The sequence below is a fragment of the Hyalella azteca genome, unplaced genomic scaffold (genome assembly GCF_000764305.2).
Source record: "Hyalella azteca isolate HAZT.00-mixed unplaced genomic scaffold, Hazt_2.0.2 contig2483, whole genome shotgun sequence".
Lineage (NCBI taxonomy): Eukaryota > Metazoa > Arthropoda > Malacostraca > Amphipoda > Hyalellidae > Hyalella > Hyalella azteca.
The window spans coordinates 465,374-488,265 of NW_025932756.1; the positions used below are offsets into that span (position 1 = coordinate 465,374).

Genomic DNA, 22,892 nt, shown 5'->3' on the forward strand with positions numbered 1-22,892 from the left:
TAAACGAACAGATATATATTTTTAAAACTTATTAAAGGAATCAATAAACCAGAGACGGACCGAGAAAAGAATAATTTCGATAGCATTACCTATCATAGACAGAAATAACTTGCCGACATAGAAGATAAAATTTTTACAGCAATAAAGACATCTTCGGAACTCGGCAGCTGCTCTAAACTGAGAGGGATAACTGGTGGTCAATAACTGAATAGCACTGAAAGAAGTGCATGACAATAATGAGCAGTTTCGGGCAAAATGAGCATCTATATGTGCTCAGAGAATATGTAACGCTAATATAATCAATGGCACAAAATTAATCGCATAGGATAGCTCTGCATATACCTCCCACAGCAAGAAAACAAGCTCACCGACCGACTGTACGAGCGGCAACTAACTGAAATTACTCACGGCCCATGCTTATTAATTAAAAGGTCATGCATGCGAATGAACAATAGTTGCTAAAATTCCGGTGAGCTGCACAACGATGAAGCGCACCTCTGTACCATAAAACTTGCTGTAGCTCAGTTTATAGCCACGATCCGCGCGTTTAAGTAATGCAATAGAAATATCATAAATATTTTGAAGTGACGGATTTTTAAATTCAATTGCAGGACTTACCTCGTTAATAGGCTCAATTGCAAACGTGGATGTTAATGGCAAGCCATTAATGATCGTACTGAGAAGAACGCAAGAGGGGCCGCTTCAAGTTAATCCTCGTGAAAGTGAATATTTCTAGCCGTAATAAGGCACGTCGTAACCTAAAATCGAAACCCCATTATCCTGTGAACTAGGAGAACAAGTAACAAGAGGAAAAATACTGATGACGCTTAAACAGACAACAATGTCTAGCATGTCTGAAAGAAAAGAACAAAAGAATCTTGTGTAAAACAAAAGAGTATATCAAAATCTTATCAGAACATAATTTTCGCGGTTGGTTCTAAAGAGTAGCAAAAGAAAATTGCAATTGATGAATATTACATTTGGCTTCATATAATTCTCGTAGGAGAAAGGAAATCATATGAATAGTAAACGACAAATTCTTAGGAAAATAGCAATGAATGCAACAATCCAGGAACGTCTTGTAGGAAATGTATAAGTCATTCCCACATTTCAACAAACGGTGAAGTTTACGACTCTAAACTCTGAAGTTGCATTAACAATTACAATAAACTATCAAGGTTGTTTACAGATGAGAGAAGCAACAACCATACCCTTACCCGTTAAGGGAATCAACTTTATAGGTGAGCATGAATTACGAGTGGTTGAGTGACGAGGACTGCCGTTTTGTTGAGCGTAGGCCTGCTATTATTAAAACGTGCAGTGCCGTACAATTTTTAAACAGAATCAGTAGAATTGACAAAAGTATAACGATGCAACTAAACTTACAAGTTTGTTTCATTTAACTATGTACAAGCATCTACGAACAAAATTTGCAATTCTTCTGGATAGCAACGTGCTACTATCAGCTACTCAACATAGCACTACTCTAACAGTGAATAAGGCAGGGACTTCAATAAAGAAAAAGCCCTTAAAACTACGAGTTTCGAAGCATTTAGCCAAACTTGGGTTTAACATAAATCATGATGAACAGAACAAGGGGCTGAGCAGAGGTTTGCAATAAGCTGTATATTAATAAAGGATGTATCTAATTGCTAGACAAAATTTGCTAAAAAGGAGTTTAAAATTTGATCGTTCGTTTGATGTACAATTTTTTTATACGAGTCAATCACAATGATTGAGACGTAATGCAATGAGTATAATCGGAGTTATTATAGGGAGACGTTATTACTGCAGGTGTATCATCTTCAGCATTAAATTTGCATAAATTCATACATCAACGATGATGAAATGGAATCTTACTAGTGCCATCCTTTCACAAAACATTTTAAAAGCTATTTAAAATTATAATTTATTGACGATCTATTTCGAATAACATTTCTCATGGGAAATAATGATGCGAATGAGTTCTGTGCAGTTGCACATTTCGCTTCAAAAATTGTCTAATGTCTCAATAGAACCTATTTTGATTAATATACTGATTGCTCTTAAGAAGTTTATAAGGTAGCCAGCTTCGAAAGCACCACTCCGAGGCAGCGTTTGAGTGGGTGTAGGCGCGCATGGGTTACAAGGCAGGAGATAACTGAAGACAAGCATCTCCAAAAAGATTAGCAAAAACCAAGAAAAATTGTGCTGTTAAAAAACATGGCTAACAACGCGGCAGCATGGAATCATCCATGAGCGCAAAAAATTGCCACGTGTGGTCCTATTCTGCTTTAAAAAAGACGGAAGGATCCAAACGGAAACCTGGCAAGACAAGGTTGTAATTGCCAGTGAAAATTTAAAGTTTTCTCAATTTTAGTGTCATTTTTACGCTGCTCCATTGACTCAGCCTTGCACAAGATGCCCATTTATTACCGACAAGGTCATTCACAAAACGAACACTTCTGGGGTAGTTCAACAGAAACTCTGTGCATATGTTGTCCGCAGCTTCATTGTTGGCATGGTTCCCGAGAACAGATGGATGGGAATTTATCTTTAGATTCAGAGGTGATGATCGAATTTAAGACTAAAGATGTGTAGGCGTGAGCCCTGGCTGTATGCTTCAAGCAGGAAGTAGTATAATTGAATAAGAGCTGCTGGCTAGGAGAGATATGCACCATGGTAAATTTCAATGACCAGCAGTGATGAATTTCAGAGTTTAGAAACAGCTGCTTCGTCATCCTATTGAGCAGCGGCACACACCGACATGGCGTCGTCACGTTCCTCGCACAGCTCCTTGCCGGTAGCTTCAAGCTTCCCCTTCGCAAAGTCATCAATGGGAAGACCCTGCAATGTTCGGGTTATGGGTTATACTAGCAAAAACTAGTGAAAGTTTTACCTGTTCAATTTATGGCAATATGACTTTCATATTAGTAGCATAAAAATTTGATATCACTGTTTATTAGCTTAAAACTACACAAATATTTTATAATACAGTTTCACTTTGAAAGCTTCTTGATTGGGAGTTTTTTTTAAATTTGAAAATCGATCTTCAGGGTATAATACAAATGAGGCCATTGTCTTGTATATTAAATTAAATTGCAGTATATGAAACATTGAATGGTCAATCGATCATTCTTATATTTCCTCACCTGCACGATAGACCATTTGCGATCTTTGATGTGGACAGGGAACGAGAACATGACTCCGGGCGCAGTGTCGTAAGAACCATCGCTGAAGACACCCATGCTGACGAACTGGCCGTCGGGAGTGCCATTCCACCAAGAGCTCATGTGGTCACAGGCCGCCTTGGCCGCCGACATCGCTGATGACAGCTTGCGGGCAGCGATGACGGCACCGCCGCGCTTCTGCACCGTCTGTCAGTGATGTTGGAGACACATTATCCTTGGCCACAAGTTAACGATTTGAATTAAGTACACATCAATACTAAAAAGCATTGATGGATAAATTTGGCGTCATTGGCGAGAACATAATTCATCAGAGGAAGCAACCCTGCCTCAAAAGAAGTATTAGAATATTGGCTCTTAAAAGACAACGAGCACGCAATATTTTGCTAATTACAACCATTTTTTGCGTTTCAAATTGGTATCTAGAAAAAACCCAAAATTTTTGATGGTGAAATTTGCAAGTACAAACCATTGTTAATCAAGATTATCCATTTACAAGGTCAAGGATTAACAATCACATCAATTATATCATCGTGATGAAAAGTGAACATGTAATCCAATAAAAAATTACATCAATCAATTATATTGGCCATAACAAACTATGTGCGCAAAAATGTACACTTGGTTTTTACACATATTTCTTTTAGTAATCTTCTTAGAATTGCTCGTGGATCCTCACAGCAATTTCAGAAGCTTCATGAATATAAATTTTTAGTGCCAGAACTTCCCTCACATAGCAAGTCAATAACATACAGAGATAAAGTCTCCCATGAGCCAGGCGTCATCATTGACCGCCTCGTAAACAGGCTTGCCGTTGACGGTGGCGTGGCGAACGTCCGGGAACTGCGTGGACGAATGGTTACCCCAGATGATGCAGTTCTTCACCTCCGCTACTGGCACGCCCAGGCGCGCCGCTATCTGAGCCTGAGGTGTATTCAGAATTAGCAATCACGGCAGGCATGAAGAGTGCATCACAATTTCCCCTGCAAGTAGCATTTGAAGTGAGATTTACCCATGAAAGCAATCAACTGCAAGAAACTGGTACCATTAAACATAATAAATATTAAACCAAGTGCAATAGTAGTAGAAGACTTTCATTTTCAATTTGAATCAGAAATTTTATTTCGATGGAAATGAATGGTGGTTATTCACACATGCCATGAAAATTAACTAAACCGACTGAAATGTTTGAAGTCATCGTAATTTAAAGATGCTATAAAGCTTAGATTTGGCAGTCAATCTCATGAGAAAACGACACATTAATCAAAGATAAAATGTAACTGCATGTAATGAACCATCAACAAATATTACATTCATTAATTGGACATTTAATGGGATATATAAATCTCTCATAGTGATGAGAAGGCATACCTGGGCCCGGTTTTGATCCAGTCTGGTCATTGCAGAGAAATTCTCTTTAGGGATCGTGGGTGCATACTGGGAGCAAATGAGGGCATTGGTGTTGGCTGGATTACCCACAACCAAAACTTTAACACTCTTCTTGGCATATTTGTCCAGCGCTTCTCCCTGCGTATTCATCAGAAGTGGTCAAATATCAACAGAGGTTGCAGACGTGTTTCAAATGTAATGACTGCTGTAATATTTCCACAATAGGTAAAAGATCTCGTACAACAAGATTTTCTGTTAAGTCTATCATCTAATAAACTCAAAAATGAGGAGATAAAGGCTTTGATGAGAATTTTATATCTCAGTTAACCATGCTTGAGTAAATAAGAAGCCACTAAATTAATTGAGAATTAACCTGAACTTTGAAGATCTTCACATTAGCTGCCAGCAGATCCTTTCGCTCCATGCCTTCTTTGCGAGGCATTGCTCCCACCAAGAAGGCAGCATCAATGTCATTGAATGCCACAGCAGGGTCAGCAGTAGGAACAACGTCTATATAAGAAGGAAAAAGTTGAAGTAAAACAACAAGAAAAACCCTGCAGTAGAATTAAAAAATTCCAAAATGTTCACCTGGTAGGCTGGTGTATTCTTGAGTATACATATGCTTTTAGGTGCAAACTATTTACAACCATGTACTTGTTTCACTTTGAGAAATAAGTTTGTAAAATAAATTAATGCCAAATTGGAAATTTATAGTAATCATAAAGCTTAGGAAGAGCTAACATAAATTAATTACAGAAAACATTGGAAGTTGTTTTCTCTAGTAATAATGTGACAAAAATTGCAAAAAAATGCCCAAGAATTTCTATGAAATTGCAAAAATCATAAAATGGATGTTATTTGAAGGAAATATCTGATGGTCATTTTTTTATTTCATGTCATTGCAATTGGTCCTGAATGACTAGAGCAACTTAGGGGACCAAGTTATACATGTTTATTCAATTTTATATTGGGCAAGTTCTTTTGAACTCAAATCAACACTTTTTTGAGAGGCCTGCACTATAAAGGTAAAAAATAACTTTTATACAGTAGAACATTATGTAAACTAACTTCAAAGCAAGGCTTCAAACCATTTTCTTACTCTACACGAGGTACCTAATTGTGATACAAGTATATTTAATATTCACCTCTGACACATGGTAGAGCACAGTCGGCTATCTCCATGCAGACACCTTCAAGTGCCCCCATCATGGGTGGGATGTCAAGGAGGTGAAGAGAGACAGGCGTGTTGGGGCCAAAAACAGCACCAGAGCCAATCATGTACACCAGAGAGTAGCCAATCTGACCGGCAGCACCAGTCACACATACTTTCACAGGGGATGCCTGCACACATTATAAAGATTAGCATAATAGCGTCACTCAATAAGCAATACAGTGGTCAAGAAATAAAATATTGCTGGTACATGTTGCTCATGCTCACATACAATTTCAATTTCATAAAAAAATATCATTTTGCCACAATTTTAAAAATAATCCATGAAATGATCATCTGTACCCACAGCTCATCTAGAATACCTGCCCAAAATTCCAGATAGACCATTCAGCCAACCTACAAAATCCTGTTACAGGCAATCTTCAAAATTTCAGGAAAAAATAGTGCCTCCTATTTTTTTATAATTAAATTATGCAACGGCCACAGTAATGGGGGGTTACTTAAGCTTTGTGGCCACATATTCACTAGCACTACAGCTATTTAGCTATCATGCACCAGAAGTCAAGGCAAACAGAACAAAAATGGTTGGAGGTCTCAATTGTCCAGCATACTGAAGCTGACTTGAAAGAAGTAGTAATAGCATCTGAATGAGGCAAAGTGACAAGGAGGGACAAGTGAAAAAAAACAAAGACTCGTACAAGAGGTTGTTAACAAGGGACTACGCCCCCCCGCACAAGAGAGACGGAGAAGAAAAATGCAAGGAATACTGCCTACATGAAAGCTTAACCCCATAACTGAAACCCTCCTTTAGGCACTGTGAGCTCTGTTGTGACGCACTCAGGAAAATTGCCCCTAAAACGGCAAAATCACGAGGGATTCTAATGAGCAGAAGAAGTAAGAAGACCCCCTGAGCTGTCATAGTAATGGATTTAACTAACTGCAAGCACAGACATTTGCATGACATTCACAGTACGATTTTGTCTAATTTTCCCTTTGGTAATGGGGAATTTACACATGTTGGTCAATTTTTAGTTCTTCCTAAGGTTTCAATCCCTTATATAGCCATCAGCTTCTGCCCATAAACAAGGTTTTGCTAGCACTTTCCCCATCAATCTCTACCAGGTAAAGTGAAAATTATATCCCCAATTTCATATGTCTAATAATATAATATAATTATATTTATTATAATGAGATGCCAGAGTGACACCGGACAAATGGTTGTGTCCCAAATAATAACAATTTTTTGCAAATCACTGCCAGAACTTCCATTTGCTCAAGATTGAACATTACTTCATTAGGTACCATATTATTGATGTGATATTACCATCTCCATGTACATGCCATTGAGCATTTACAATGACCTTGTTCACTGCCAGCTTCATATCAGCAGCCTTATGGCATTTTATATGTATCTCTAAGCTTACAGGGCAGCTTCCAGCTTGTACCTAATTTCACACCATTTAATTACTATGTCAAGTGAATTCACTATGAAAAAAGATTGTGAAAAACATACCTAAAATAGAAAGGAATATTTTAGTGACAACTACCATATTTTTTTGGAGAAACAATGGTAGGTAGTTCAAGTTAATTACTTTTCATTCTAAATTGACAGGTGCACAATTCTATCTATGATTGTGACATTCTATGCAGGAATTTTATAAAGCCCAATGAAGCATTAATTTTTGTTATTAGTAAAATTTTCATGGTAGAATTTTTTTTGCTGAGCCTGAGCATTGTCAGTGAGCTGTGACAGTGTGACCTGCAAGCAAAGTAAATGTAATCAAAAATTTTTGTTGTTAATTGATTTCTTTGTTAAATGGAGCCTTGGCTAATCAAGGATCTACTGTAAATTAATTTTTAGGAGTGTCCCTTAACCTTTAATCTTAGGACCCTAATTACCCCAGGCCCAGGGGGTGTCCCTCAATATTACTTTGTCTTGTAGAAATGGCTGCCATTTTTTTAGTGAGATACAAAAATTCTATCAATCAAATTTTTAAGCCAACACCCATGTGCAACTTTCATGCAAGTAAAATTTTTGAATTTGGGGAATATTTTTTTGTCTAGACCTTTGCAGGGTGTGCAGCCATAGACCAGCAAATTAACGCTCAAATCAGCCCTGAAGCCAACATCAACCATCTAAATGCTATAGATATTGTCATCCTGGCACGTAAGCAGCTGTAGTCAATTGACCTATTTTACCACACAAACTTTAAACCAACACTGCTTCAGCACACAAGCTGCTACTCTACATTGTCAACAGTCAATACATTGTTCTGCAATGCTTCGTAACCCATACCATCACTTCTTACACATGCTGTTATCCTAAGTGTCCGCTGACCACACTGCATTGACGCAAATGTGAACTGTACCAAATGGTAATGCGTCATCACCTTATTTACTCCGCAAGACGTTAACCCTGCATCACTGTTTCCCTGCCTTAGTATGCCCCAGCATCTTCTTCCCCCACACATACTCCAACTCTCCACCATTATTGCATGGCTAACTGGAGGCTCTTTTCACAGACCTTTGATGCTTATCTGAATTAGGTTAGGTTACAATTTGTATAGATTCTCTTCTCATAGCGTAATGCAGTCAAGTGAGCAGAAACTAAGAAAAGCCGTCCGGCAGTTGGGGTAAAAAAAGCGGGGAGATGGAGGCATGGAGGTAGAATTATGCTGGGGGAAAAAAGCTGTGACGAACAGACGGGCTGGAGTGCTGGCTGTGTATCAACAGCGGTATGGTGTAGGGAGTAGCTTATCAAAAATCATGAGGTTAGACGGCATGGGATAGAGCTGTTGGGCAGTTTTGAATACGGCGTAGAGCGGTTGTATTGGTGGCTTACTTCCAATTAGCTCGCTGGTTAATTTCCATGAAGGGGATTTGTACCTTTGGCTTTCAACATATAATCCCTTAGTCTACTCTGCTCTTTAGCAGGCTTACGCACGGAAAGGAGGATGAAAGATATGCTGGTCTTGGGCAATGCTGGCCTCTGGCATGCATCCCCCTTAGCAGAGGTACCTACTAGCTAGGCATAGTGACAAACCAGAGATTTTTTAGAATCAGTTCATTTTTAATTTCCTCATTTACTCAAGATTTAAACCAATTTCTTAAGTATGATAATCATAGTGACAAACCAGAGATTTTTTAGAATCAGTTCATTTTTAATTTCCTCATTTACTCAAGATTTAAACCAACTTCTTATGTACTGTAAAATGGGGTAACTTAGACCACTTTTTTTGCAAATGAAGCCATTTTTTACTAGCTAAATTAAACTTGAATTGAAACATGCAAAATACAGGTCTATACTCTAGCTTCACTCACCATAAATTGCTGGCTCCTGCCTCTCATAGTCTTTATGTAATTTAAAAAAAAGTGATGGTCTTTGTTACCCCAGCTCTTGGGGTATCTTAGACCGGGTGGTAAAATCAATTATATTTTTTGGTAAAATAACTCCAGGTTTTGGTGCATTGTAGTAGAACTCTTCTAGTTACATATGCAAATGACAAACTTGAGGAAAGTGTCATAGTTTGCAAATGGGGGGCGCCGTCCCATAATGAGGGAAATGTGACTACCTAATGGCAGCCCTGATGGGGTAATATTGACTGGCTTGGAAATTAAGTTAAAATTACCATATATAAGACTCTGTAGAGTGAAACATAAAGAAAAAACATAAATAGGCTGTCAAACATAAAATATGTTATATATGGTAATTTTATATTATCATCCAAGCCAGTCTATGTTACCCCGTCAGGGCTGACATTAGGTGGTCTAAGTTACCCCATTTGGGGGCAGCAACCTCCATTTGCAAATTATGACACTTTCCTAAAATTTGTCATTTGCATAACTAGAAGAGTTCTACTACAATGCGTCAAAACCTGGAGTTATTTAACCAAAAAATAAAAAAATTGGAGGGGGTACTCTGACAGGCTTTAAATAATAGCTTTTTTTCATGGGTCACATTTTTAATTTTTTAACCTATTAGATATGCAAACTTTTTAAATCTTTCTATTGTGTTATGTAGCCTCAGTATTAGGCTTTTAATGCCCATTGACAAAATTTTTCTATGTCAAATAGTTTTCGAGTTTTGGGGGTTTTTGTTAAAAAAACGAAAAGTGGTCTAAGACTCTGTTACCCCGCCGGTGGCCGGTCTAAGTTACCCCATTTTACGGTATGATAATGCTGGTATCCATGATACTTTGCTTATCTACTTATAGCCTAGGACTCAAAAATGAACTTGAGAAAGAGTCTAAAAAACTCTCTGCTTTGCCACTATAAGCTAGGTACTTTTCCAAAATCTCCCTCTTTGCTTATCACACTTTTTTTTAGAGATATTTTAGAAGTAATAAATGTACGACTTGACTTGCTTAGTGCTAGCCTACATACTAGCCTACTAGGTCAGTGGTTCCTAAACTTTTTCTGGCTGGCGCCCCCCTTGGCTCCCCAGTGAATCTCTAGCGCCCCCCAGGTAACAGACACATATAAAAACAATCGCCTCTTTCTTTATATTTAATATGCTGCAATTTTGAAAGAGAAAGGTTAAACACAGATCTTTCCAGAGGCCCCCAAAGATCTTTCCACTGCCCCCAGGGGGGCAATATCACCCACTTTGGGAACCACTGTAGTGACTGTACTAGGTACATTATGTACATATAGATTGTAAAATTGTTGAACTTTACAACACAATTTTTAGTATTGCAATATTTTGATTAGTTTAGCTGCCACAAGATTTCTATGAAATGTGGGATGACTGTCCCAATTTATATACCCCACCCAACACCCATCCCTTATTATCCCATTTGACAGACCAACAGTAGTGGACTGTGGACAAACAGTTTTTTATATAAAATCGAGGATTTCTTTTGGAAACTGCAATGTTAGTGCTGCGCCACCTGCAGCAGCATTAGTGGCACTGATAGAGTGATAGTAGCCCAGTCCCCAAGGCCAACTGTATTACTTTTCTTTTTGGCTCTATAAGAAAAATTTCAATATTGACCACAAATTGAACTTGGGAGTTGCATGCTTTTTGAGGGGAAGTTTTGGCCTAAGGAGAAATTTTCAAGTTACAAGGTGAAAAATTGAGATAATTTAGTAAATTCCAAAACAAAAAGTATCATTATGAATAACATAAAGTTTAGATCTCAGCTAACTATAAGGTTAAAAAAATTAATGCAATTATCTCACCATTTTCGATTAGCTAACTAAGATAGTAAGGATCTAACACGCACTTGTGGCTTGACAATCAGCTAACAGCCGGTTTCGTTTTCTAGGACACAGAGTTTGAAAGGAAAAACGTTTTCATTTCATTACTATATTCGTCAATAGATGGCGCTGTTTTACTGGACTTGTCTAATTGAAACGCAGTATAGACCCCTGCATAGCCCAAGGAAATGGCACCTATGGCTTTAGGCACTTAATCACACCGGCTAATATGCCCTCTAGCGTGATTACGAGCAGAAAGGAATAGATATTGAATTGTGGGCAAGGGCTATGCAGGGGTCTATACTGCGTCCCCTAACACGCTTCGGAGGCTCGGAGCGACACATAGACATGGATCGACACTTTTTGCTTAATTAAACCATGAAAGTGACATATAAACACATGTTAATTTCATTCATAGTAATACAGTGGACACTCTATAATTGAATAAAACCACATCAGCGCCCAATAAATTACAAATTGTGAGTGCATGGATCGACTTCACTTCAGGGTTATTGTCCAGGCATTATAGAGAACATATGTTAAATTGTCCATTTATGTGGAAATAGTCTATATTTTATGGAATGATCATGCGATGTGTGTAGTCAAACATCATGCGATGTGTTGACTTTAACAATTAACTCGCAGATATGTGTTGCACCTTAGTGTTCATGAATACCTAGTGCGACTAATATGTTTTGTTGAGATAATCATGAATTGCAATACTTAATCCCCCCACTGGGGTTTGGTCAAGTGAGGAACAGGTTCGGTTAGTGTGATTCCCCCCCACTGAGGTTGGGTCAAGTCAGGAACAGGTTCATTTAGTGTGATACCTGTCTCTTATACACATCTAGATGTGTATAAGAGACAGTATATCAACAAGGTTACGGTATGAGGCTTCTGTTTATCATTGGAATATATCAACAAGGTTACGGTATGAGGCTTCTGTTTATCATTGGAATATATCAACAAGGTTATGGTACGAGGCTTCTNGATATTATCTACTTATATTTTAAATTTGAAGAAAATCCGTCCATTATTGACGGAGTTATGCGTGCCACAGTTGAAAATTAAGTTAGGTTTTCCGTATTAAAAAGAAAATTATTGATGAAAAAAATTGAAAAAAATACCCTCCGCAGCGTACTGATATTATCTACTTATATTTCAAATTTGAATAAAATCCGTTCATAATTGAAGGAGTTATGAGTGCCACAGTTGAAAATGAAGTTCGAGCTCGCAGGCGAGTTCGCACGCGAGTTCGCTGAAGTGTCGAATCGGTTTTAGTCCTGGCGATGACTGCATTTAGACATAGCAATGATATAGGTATAAAGCTATGACATAGTAGCAATCATGGTTGAACTAATACAAGGTTGACCCACGCGCAGCTGCGATTTGTGTATGTCATTTGTTATTCGTGATGTTACCTTGGTCGTTGTGACGTCACCTTGTGACGTCATCCTGTGATTCAAATTGATTTGTAACACCTGTTTTGCTTAAAATAAGAATAGTTGCAGTAAATAAATTTTTTTGGCCATTTTAATAAGGTCACTTTTTTGTGGTTGAACTTACACAAGGTTTTACCTGGTGCAGCTGGGCCTTGCGAATGTCATTTGTTATTCCAACTGTGACGTCACTTTGGCTATTCTCACATTGGCTCCTGTGACGTCACCTCGTGACGTCAAACTGATTTGTAAAACCGGTTTTGCTTAAAATATGACTAGTTGTATGCAGTAAATAAATTTTCATGGGCCATTTTGAGGAGGCCAATCATTTTTTAGATGCTTTCAAAAATGACATGAAAACAGTGCATTGATCTACACTATTTACATTTTGTGCCTACAGTGACGTCACTCATGAGATGCGCTCCCCGCAGAACGGCGAAAAATCGTCATCGCCGTGGGTCAACCTTATATTAATTCAACCATGGTAGCAATGACATACTTTAGCTATGGAATGGCAATGACATAACTATGATTGGGTTATGACATGGCGGTTATACTGCCCTATGAGGCTATGACTAGGCTATGACATGGCTATGATAGCTATGATATAGGTGTGATATGGCTATGATATAGGTATGACATGGCTATGATATAGCAATGTTATGGCTATTATAAAGCTATGACATGGCCATGATATAGCTATGATGAGGCTATGATATAGGTATGACATGGCTATGATATAGCTATGATATTGCTCCGGCATAGGTATGACAAAGGTATGATATGGCATAACATAGTGATGTCGGCGCTGAAGATCGAGTAGGCCTGATGTGGCCTGTCGCCGATCCTTGTACTTTTTGTGACTTGTTCACAGAAGATCCAAAAGCATGTCATTTGACTGGATCTTTTCAAGACTGACGATAATTTGAAATTGCTACTCGACTTCCACCGGGATCGATTTGGTTGTAGCGGGTCTCGCTACATAGAAATAATTTTATGTTTATCATATTTACTATATCTATAAGAATTGTCCAGAGAAAACTCACTGGGCAGGGTGGCCCAGTGGTTAAAGTTCAGAGTACCAAGGTTGACGCAGAGAGGCGCGGGTTCGATCCCAGCTCTGTGCGCCAGTTTCTGGTCAGAATCGGCAAGGAGGCCGGGCGATTAAGCACAGCAGAATTGTAGCAGTGAGTTGCGAGTTCGAGACCGCAACAAGCTGTGAATGTTCTGCGATGTTGAGAATCGGCGACAGGCCTACGGCCTACTAAACGCTGAAACCGCTATTATAATATTATTATTATTATAATTATTAAAACTCGCTTCCGTTGGCAGGCAACATTTCCCTTCCACTAAGTCCCTGCCCCTCTCTTTCTAGCTTCCTCCCACGCTTCGAGCTTATTTTTTTCCTGCCGCCGCACTGCTTACACCTTCTGATAAGCTCCCTAACTTAGAAATCGTGCCTTAAGGATAGCTCTTGTTTTCATTTGTGCTTAGTGCAGTGTAGCCCAATAGCCGTAATAGATAAATTTAGAGACATTGCAAGGTTCTGTGACAATCGATTTGGCCACGCCTTAAGCTCACGTGATAACTTGCTCACTCATCAAATCGTGTCGTGAATTGTAAACTAACGTAGTTCTGTTTCGCAGTGATCTCATATCGGCGATCACGAATCATTCCTGCCTCTGCAACGCGTAAACTCAACATCTCGTGTCTGTGTAACGACGCTCATCTCGTGTCTGTGTAACGACTCATCTCATGTCTGAGTAACGACGCTCATCTCGTGTCTGTGTAACGACTCTTCGCATGTCTGTGTAACGACGCTCATCTCGTGTCTGTGTAACGACTCATCTCATGTCTGAGTAACGACGCTCATCTCGTGTCTGTGTAACGACTCTTCGCGTGTCTGTGTAACGACTCTTCGCGTGTCTGCGTAACGACTCTTCTCGTGTCTGTGTAACGACACTCATCTTATGCCTGTGCAACGACGTTCAGTGCTGCCTGTGTAACATCACCACGACAGCGTCACGTCACATCACGTCTCATCACGCACCACTTGTGTCACTGTTCACCACGCAACAACGCGTATCTCGCCGAGTCAAGCACCTCGTCTTCACTACTGGCTTGGTCTCCCAATTCCTCCGAGATCATCATCATCGAGCAGGTCACATGAGCTTAATCAAATAAAGTATTAATTATTAATGTTGTGTAATTAACCGATCAATTACACCAAGCCGCCCCTCAGCAATTATTCAGTCTGTCTTATTGAAATAACTCTAGTTACCTTGGCTTCAATATCCCCTGATAGGAATCAAATAATTATTAGACGTGGTCGGGTGCTTAACCCCCACATGGTGCTAGGCATTTCAAGTCTGAACATTTATTTTTTCATATCATTACCTAGTTTGTTCTTGAACGCGTTTATACTCGGAGCGTCAACGATGTAATCGGGAAGGCTGTTCCACATGTCGGTGATTCGAAGCGTGAAGAAATGTTGTCGCGTGGATGAGTTGCAACGCAGTTTTTTAGTTTATGGCCATGCCCCCTGGTGATAATTCTTGTTCCAAATTCTAGTAATCCTTCTGGGACCTTGTATAAACCATGAGTATACTTGTATACTTCAATGAGGTCCCCACGCAGACGTCGATAACAGAGACTTGGAAGCTTCATAATCTTTCTTCATAGGACTTGCTCTTCAAGCCTGGAATTATCCTTGTTGCACGTAAATGAACACTCTGTATCAAATTTTTGTCCTTATCAAGCCTCGGTGACCACACGGCGTTCACAAGCTTCGGGCGCACGACAGCAACAAACAACTGCTTCATCGTTTCTGCAGCTAGGAACTCGTAAGAGCGTCTGATCACTTCAAGCAGTTTGTTGGATTTATTAGCTTGCATTTCAACATGCTTGGAAAATTTCAGCTCCTTGTCAACATAAACTCCCAAATCATAGCTATGATATAGCAATGATATGGCTATGCTAGAGGTGGGCAGTAGCGCGCTATATGTAGCGGCCGCTACATTTTCAGTAGCGGTAGCGGCAGCGGCGCTACATTTAAGCAATTGTAGAAGTAGCGGTGGCGCCCGCTACATATTTAAGTAGTGATACGAGGTTTTGCCGCTACAGCGCTACCGCTACATTTATTGATAAAGCCTTTAGATTTCACTTAATAGTATTAAATATTATTTAAAAACCAGCATGATACATACATAATATAAATTACAGAATAAAACTGTACGAAAGATTTTGGTGTAATGTTGTCAACCTCAGCCTGTTACTAGTGTCAGCATGTTAGTTGTTACCAGAAGTGGACAGTAGTAACGCTACATGGCTACATTTTCAGTAGCGGTAGCGGTAGCGGCCGCTACATTTCAAAGTAGCGCTGCCCAGCTCTGGCTATATGATATAACAATGATATGGCTGTGATAGGGCAATGATATGGCTATGATATAGCTGTGGCATTGCTATGGCTGCTGGCTACGCCGACATTTCTCTTGAAAAACGCATTTTATTTGAATACCTACACCACTGATCCAAACAACAATCGAAGCAGCTCATCGTACAAAGAGTACGAGAGCACGATCAGAAACTGACCGACTGAACACGTACTTCATGGAGTATTCGAAGAATATTGTGTTGACATTTTTATTTGAAGGAACATTTCATTATCAATTTTGTTTGCATGTGTAGTCATTGTTTTCTACTCATGTGCCAGGGCTCTTGGTAAGCTAAGGTATCACACCCTTAACATGCAGTCTTGTTACGAATTGAAATGTTCATCTTGGGTTTTCATATATAACTCTGATCTCAGTCAAACATAATCAGTTTGGCGATAATTTAGATGATTCACACAAATTATTACCTGCACTCGACTGCATTTTAGTCATTTGTCATAGTGCACTCGAACTCCATATGCGTGAACTTATACGTTCACCAATCGCTCGTGTATGTTATTTTTAGTATATAATTACGCTATCTTATCTCTACTTACTGTGCTTATAAGAATTTACTGTATCACGGGCCTCGATCACGATTCCTAGCCGACTTATTTGCAAGCATGCCCGGTTCTTCATTTCAGTTTTTCGGTGAATTGGAAAAATTCTCTGTGCTTATAATTAGATTACGATAAAACTGTTTTGAGAAAGCAAAAAAAAAGGAAAATTAAGAACACGTTTAATCTATAGCCATTGTTTTACGCAGAACACTTTTGCCGAATAATATTTTAATCAAGATGACAAAAGCTGCAAACCCTTAACATTAAAACAATAAAAAACGACTTGTAGTTGTTTCAATTATTGCCTCCATTTTTTTCCAGGCGAAAAAATTAAACATGTAAAATTTAATAATGCAGAATGTCGTAATTTAAACTTCTAACAAGTTATGAATTTTATGCCCCACTATGAGGACTATCAGAATCTTCTGAAGAGCGCTTTGTATGTTTTCTGCCGAATTTTGGAGATAAAATGATAAGCTCACTTGATAATGTATAGCATTTAACTCGCGATTCGGAGTTGTCACAAGAGTTGTCTCATACAAAACGATGAGCACATTAGACTTGATCAAACACATAACATAATGTTGCATCGGCAACATTATGTTATGTATCATTTATAATTATTATAATCACTTTTCGAGCGATTTTTTACATATCCCTTCGGGCACTAAATGCTGAAACAACATTTAATCAACGTTGATTCAACCTAGCAATGTTTATTTCAACGTTCATTCAACGTCTTTTGCCTGATAAGATGTCTACAACTGGAACATTATTAAAGAAGGGATTATAGAGATAATAACCGAGAGTAGCATTTCCGTTAGCTGCCTGGTTGAGAGTGATGAGGGTATCTTTATTGAAGACTGAGCCTCCAGAGATGCCGGGAATTGGCCGGAGCAATATGGAAAAGGGAAGAGGGAAATTGGGGAAAAGACCATGTAATTCAGGGATCAATGGGTTGGGAACTGACAAAACAGGGAAGTCTACTTGAAATGGACTTGGCCATTCCGCAGGAGAGTTGTCAAAAATCGGCAACGGCAAAATTCTGCCCTGGCGGTTAGAAGGCTCCCTGGGTTTTCGTAACTCGTCCTCCGGTATGACGCGACCTCCTGCCAATAAACAGCAGGTTCCGACCACAAAGATCAACTGCGAAAGAAATTTAACATTAATAGCGATCAAATCAATTAAAAACGGCTAATATTTATGGCTAAGACAAACGAAGGCTGTTATTTTATGTTTCGTCGAGTAAATTGTGTGATCGATGTATTGAAAGTACGAAAGCTGTAGCTTCCAAAATTGCCTTATTGTGGGAAATGTGAATTGCTGCTCTAAAAATCCGGTGCTGCCTGAAAGAGGTTCGTATACAAGTGAGCATCGCTGCACCTCATCAAGATGCACAGCCACTGACATCATCTGACCACCTCTTCTTCCCTGGTCCATTCTGATGCTGACCGCATGCCGCCCATGTAGTGTTTTAGTTGGCTAACTATTTCGAACTTATACATGAGCGATGAGACTAGATGTGAAGGGATAAATAAACCTATAAAGAGATATGTTATCAAATTAAAGAGAGTATATAAAATCTGATAATTAGGCAAGAGCGAGCGCAAGCGAGCCCATTTTTTTGGGACAGAATCCACAGTTAAGGAGTGAATTTGCTCATTGATAATATATCAATCTACACATATTACAAAGAAATGGAAGTGTAGAATGTAAGCTAGCATTGTTGGGAAAAAGCATATTCTACATTATTCATCTATGAACTTACATCAACATCGCACGAATCCCGTGGAAGCGTGCGTGAATCAATATCTTTCCGGAGAGCAATATACTTCGTTGCATTGTATAATATACAGGGTTTGCAAATACAGATCAATGAGCTCTTAATTAGAAAACCCTTCAAAAAAACTCTCATGTAAAATTCTTAACATACAAGCTATAGTTCAGAAAAAGCAGACCCTCAAAAATGTATTACACACCCATGTTGCTAAATACCCTTTCAATTGCATGAGCAATATGAAGCACAAAGTATTTATATTAGCCCTCCAAATAATATCATGCTTATATACTAGTTTATTTATCAGCATTGCCATTACATTTCTCCATGGATTCTGACACTGATCTGACTTGAAACAGATTAACTCACTTGTTTCCACATGCTGCGTTGGGAAGTGACCGAGAGTAAATGTCATCAGCCTGGGTTCCAACCTTCTTAAGGAATCGGAGAAAGCTTAATTTCTATTCATCTCTGGCTGACTTGCCACTGTAATTCATCCAGAATCCAGGTCAACTTCTTGAGAAAGAGCTGCCATTTCTAAAGACAGATTTCACGTAAAAATATTCATAAAAAACAGTACGTCTCAGATTTTCCAATATACACGATTTAAATTATACACGATTATACACGACAATACACGATTTAAATTTTAAAATCCTGTTTGGAAATTAGCCTTCAAAGAATTGTATCAACCGAACTCGAATCTGCTGTATTCAACGATTAAATTTTAGACATCATCCAGAGTGATGCTACTCAATAATGACTATAAGTTCATGGTTCGTATGATTTATTTTTGGAATAAGCCCTATCATTTATCACAGTCGACTTTGTTGTGATTCTTCTAAACTTTGAGAATTCGACTTGATCTGATAATTAAAAATATCCAAATATCCTGAAAATTTTTAAATCACAGTTCAAAGTTCTTAATCTTTCATATATTTTGCCATTGTTTTTGTCAGGATATCATTTGAATGAAAGTTACCTACTGAGAGTGGATGTGAACTTTCCTTACTTTTGATTATGGTATTTATTTAGTTTCAATATTTCTAACATGATTCGGGATGGCAGAGTTCTGGATGACCTGATGGGAATTAATGTAATTCTCAAATGAAAGAAATAATCAATCCCAGGCCACTTTGCTTAGATTTCACCCTTTACTTGTTTTAAGTTTCAAAAGTACATTCATTCCAATTTCACGGCTTTCGTTACGCGGCACTTAATATATGTTGAATGTAAACTTATTTCGTCGTGGCCTTCTTTTAGGGAATTATTAAGGCGCGTAATTAAACGGTTTCTGAGAGAGCAACATTTTTACCTTATACGCGGAGGATAAATACCGACACACTTCATCAATGGGCAAGATATTCGACTAAGTTGTTGTGACTCTATTGCACTAACTACCAAATACTTGAGAGAAAATCGAGATAAGATCACCAGCACGAGATGGTTGCGTTATGCGACTAAGCAAGTGATAATAATAATGATGTTTACTGCCATAAGTGGGCAAATAATGGAAGCGTTTAGAATGTGAGCGCCCATGAAAATCTTAACACTCAAACATATTCTAGCATGTGAAAATTTGTAGCTCATAACTCATCATAAGTATGATTGACAAACACAACTTTTTAAACATCTTTTCTGCGATGCATTATAAAGCCATAAAAGTCAAGTTCTGTTGCCTTCGCAATTATTTCACTTTTTCTTCACGCAACGTTATATAGGTAGCCTTAACCTTAAGTTTATGTTCTTGAGTTCTGTATGCTCATAAACTTAACCTTATCTATACTCATAGTTTTGCATCCTCATGAATTTAACCTCGTGTTCTGCATGCTCATAAGTTCTGTATACTCATACACATGAAATTTAGCTCATGTTCTGTGAGCAGTCCATAACGATATTAATAGACCAATTTTTTATAATTTGCCCAAATTATATATTACTATAACGGCATGTAAATTGAGGCAGAATAGACGCCTTTTTTAAGGATTTTCATCACATAAGTTGTTTTTTAACCTCTTCATATAATATTTAGTTTTTTCGCACGTTAATATATCAATATCGAGGTTAAATGTTTTCAGCTGGGTATCGTCTACACATAATTAAGAGTTATGTCGAGTTTTTTAAGCCATCATTGTGCTTTAGAGCGCGAAGACTGAGTCCATTATTTTTACTCCACGCATAAGTCAACTTATAAAACATCTAATATTTTATTATAGCAGTGAAATAGATGCCCGTTTATGCCAATAATCATTGCACACGCATTCCGAATATTTTCTTATCAGTTAAAATGGTTAATGTAGACATTTTCGCCTGTGATTAGTATTATAATGTCAGGGAAAGCTAGTTTATTTTAGAACGTTAATTCCTTGTGTACATGTTCTACTGCAGGCAGTTTTAACTTGCATTCATCTGAATTATTGCAGTTCTCTCAGTATAGATGATAGAAAGTGTGCCTCATGCAGAGAAAAGGTTTTTAACAATCACGAATACCATTCCACTGCCTACGTTGGAATGAAAAAAAGCTATGTAGAACATTTTGTTCAGCGTTAAACTGATATACTATTTTTATAAAAAAGTGTAAACATTTATACATTTTCCTAAAGTTATTATTTATAATGAACTTTTTCTGAAAATCCAGCTAATGATCGTCACTGAAAATTACTTAATTAATTAATTGCTCTTCATTAATATCCTTATTTAGCTTTAGCTTCATTTTTCCAACTTTATTATATACATGATGATTAACTTAGCTAGAGTGAGACGACCACGTATAATGGGGTGCATTCCACTGAGAAATTCATTGCTGTCACTATATTTTGATCAGACATTCTGATGATCAGTTTCTGACTTGCGAATTTTAGAGTCCCTGTATATTTTTAAGCTAAAGCCTAGTTTAAATGCCGCCTTCAGTTCATCTCCCCTCGGAATTGTAAATAGATAGTTTTATTTGCTCATGTTTATTTAGTTTTTATTTGACGAATTAGGTTTTAATATCTTCAATGTGAATTTCAGTCTGCTAAGTGTTTTTACTTGCGTTTCAGTTTTTGAACTGACGATGGAGCTGGACTCCAAATTAAGCGTTTTCTCTCATAAGAAATAGTGGATCTTTTGACTGTTGTATTTGTTTTTTAATTCCTGATAAACTTGCGATTTTAGCAATCAAGTGATCTCAATAAAAATAGTTTTGAGCTCACCAACTCACTTTTAACACAGAATTTGTTCTAGAATGTTTTGCTATTCAACCACAAAATGAATATTTTATTATTTATGTTTCCACTAGTCGCACGCGCTGAGGCTCCAGTCACGCCCCGTGTTTAATCCGGTATCTTAAATATACCTTTGCAGTACTATAGATGAATTTCTGTAATATAAAATGATCTTGAACTTCAACTCATTTGTTGCGTCATATCTCCTACAGAAATGGCAAGGTTTTAAGCTCTAACTCAATTATTGCGTAACATCTACTACAGAAATGGCAGTGTTTTAAGCTCCAAATCATGCGTCACATCTCCTTCAGAAATGGCAGGGTTTTGACGTTTAAATTTTTCGTTGCATCAGATCCTCGAAGTTTTAATTTTTAATTTAAATTTTTATTATTATAATTGATGGTTTCAACACGAGATTTAAATGTCGTAAATGCTATCGTATCTAGGCTATTCTCATTTAGGTTTGAAGCTCAAAATATTAAAAAAAAATATTTTTATAAGCCAGTTTATTAACGGCGGGCACAATCGATGACTGATGAGTGGCTTCAAGGAAATTTAGATACTAGGCATTCCATGCAGGGCTGATTGGTGTTAAAAATTGGTTGTCCATGGCCGCTCTTCCCCGCTAGTGAAGAAAAAATCATTTAATAATAGTTTGGCTGAAAATATCATGTAGATTAGCTCTCTGAGTCATCAGTGGTGGTGTTCATGAGAGCTATGTGGATTTTTTGAGAAGTTGTAATTGTTGAATGGGATAGATGTTTTTTTTTTGTAGAACATTTTTCGCTAATGTGTGGTGCCATCTCGTATCTGGATAGCTTTTCAGAAACATCTTCTCAACTGCGATTGCCTCATATTCAAATTTGAAAAGCCATATAGTTCAGAGAAAACTTAACTTATGAATTTGCTGATGTTCTGAAGTTTTCTTCAATTCTCGTTAAAAAATTAAACAATGAGCGAGTAAATATAATCAAAACGGGAATGATGTCCATGCGACAACATTTCTTATCGCTTCGAGTCACCGATATGTGGAACAGCCTCCCTGATAGCATCGTTGACGCTCCGAGTATGAACATCTTCAAAAACAGACTATATAGACGAAGCTATGCAGGAGCACATGTTCAGTCTTAAAATGAATAGCAAATTACGGGCCAGGCAATAAGTCCAGCAGCTATCTCAATCAATCGTCAGCTATGGAAAGATCGGGTTCCAAAGGCCGGATCCCTTGTGAATCAAGTCACGAAAAATTCAAGAATCGGCAACAGGCCATGGGCCTATTTCTTCACCGCCGACACTTCTTTTCTATTCTTCTCCTTCTACAAAGCATTTAGTACACTAATTAAACTTCAGTTGACAGAATGATTTAAAATTCGTTGAATATTCAAAGGTTAACATCGAATTGTGTCTGCTGCTATGCCCCAAAATTTATTCTGAAGTAAAGCATTTCAAACGTTCATGTCAGGTACGTGGATCGAAGAAATTCAATCAGGAAAAGAATATTTATTAATCGATGCAAAACATAAATAATAAATAAAAATTGAATTTTTAATATA

General features: G+C 38.0%; 2 protein-coding genes across 2 annotated transcripts; both read right to left on the reverse strand.

Annotated features, from left to right (window-relative positions):
- Positions 1-11,086, reverse strand: LOC108671277 (malate dehydrogenase, cytoplasmic). The gene is made up of 7 exons (XM_018158779.2): positions 10,909-11,086; positions 5,702-5,897; positions 4,930-5,066; positions 4,539-4,694; positions 3,921-4,091; positions 3,132-3,356; positions 1-2,826 (listed from the first exon to the last, which is right to left on the reverse strand). The coding sequence occupies exons 1-7, from the start codon at positions 10,909-10,911 to the stop codon at positions 2,722-2,724; spliced, it is 993 nt and encodes a 330-aa protein (XP_018014268.1). The 5' UTR covers positions 10,912-11,086; the 3' UTR covers positions 1-2,721.
- A 5,448-nt stretch (positions 11,087-16,534) lies between these two features.
- Positions 16,535-18,528, reverse strand: LOC108671262. The gene is made up of 2 exons (XM_018158760.2): positions 18,503-18,528; positions 16,535-17,502 (listed from the first exon to the last, which is right to left on the reverse strand). Exons 1-2 carry the CDS (start codon positions 18,512-18,514, stop codon positions 17,089-17,091), a joined length of 426 nt encoding a protein of 141 aa, XP_018014249.1. The 5' UTR covers positions 18,515-18,528; the 3' UTR covers positions 16,535-17,088.
- Between the last annotated feature and the right edge of the window lie 4,364 nt (positions 18,529-22,892).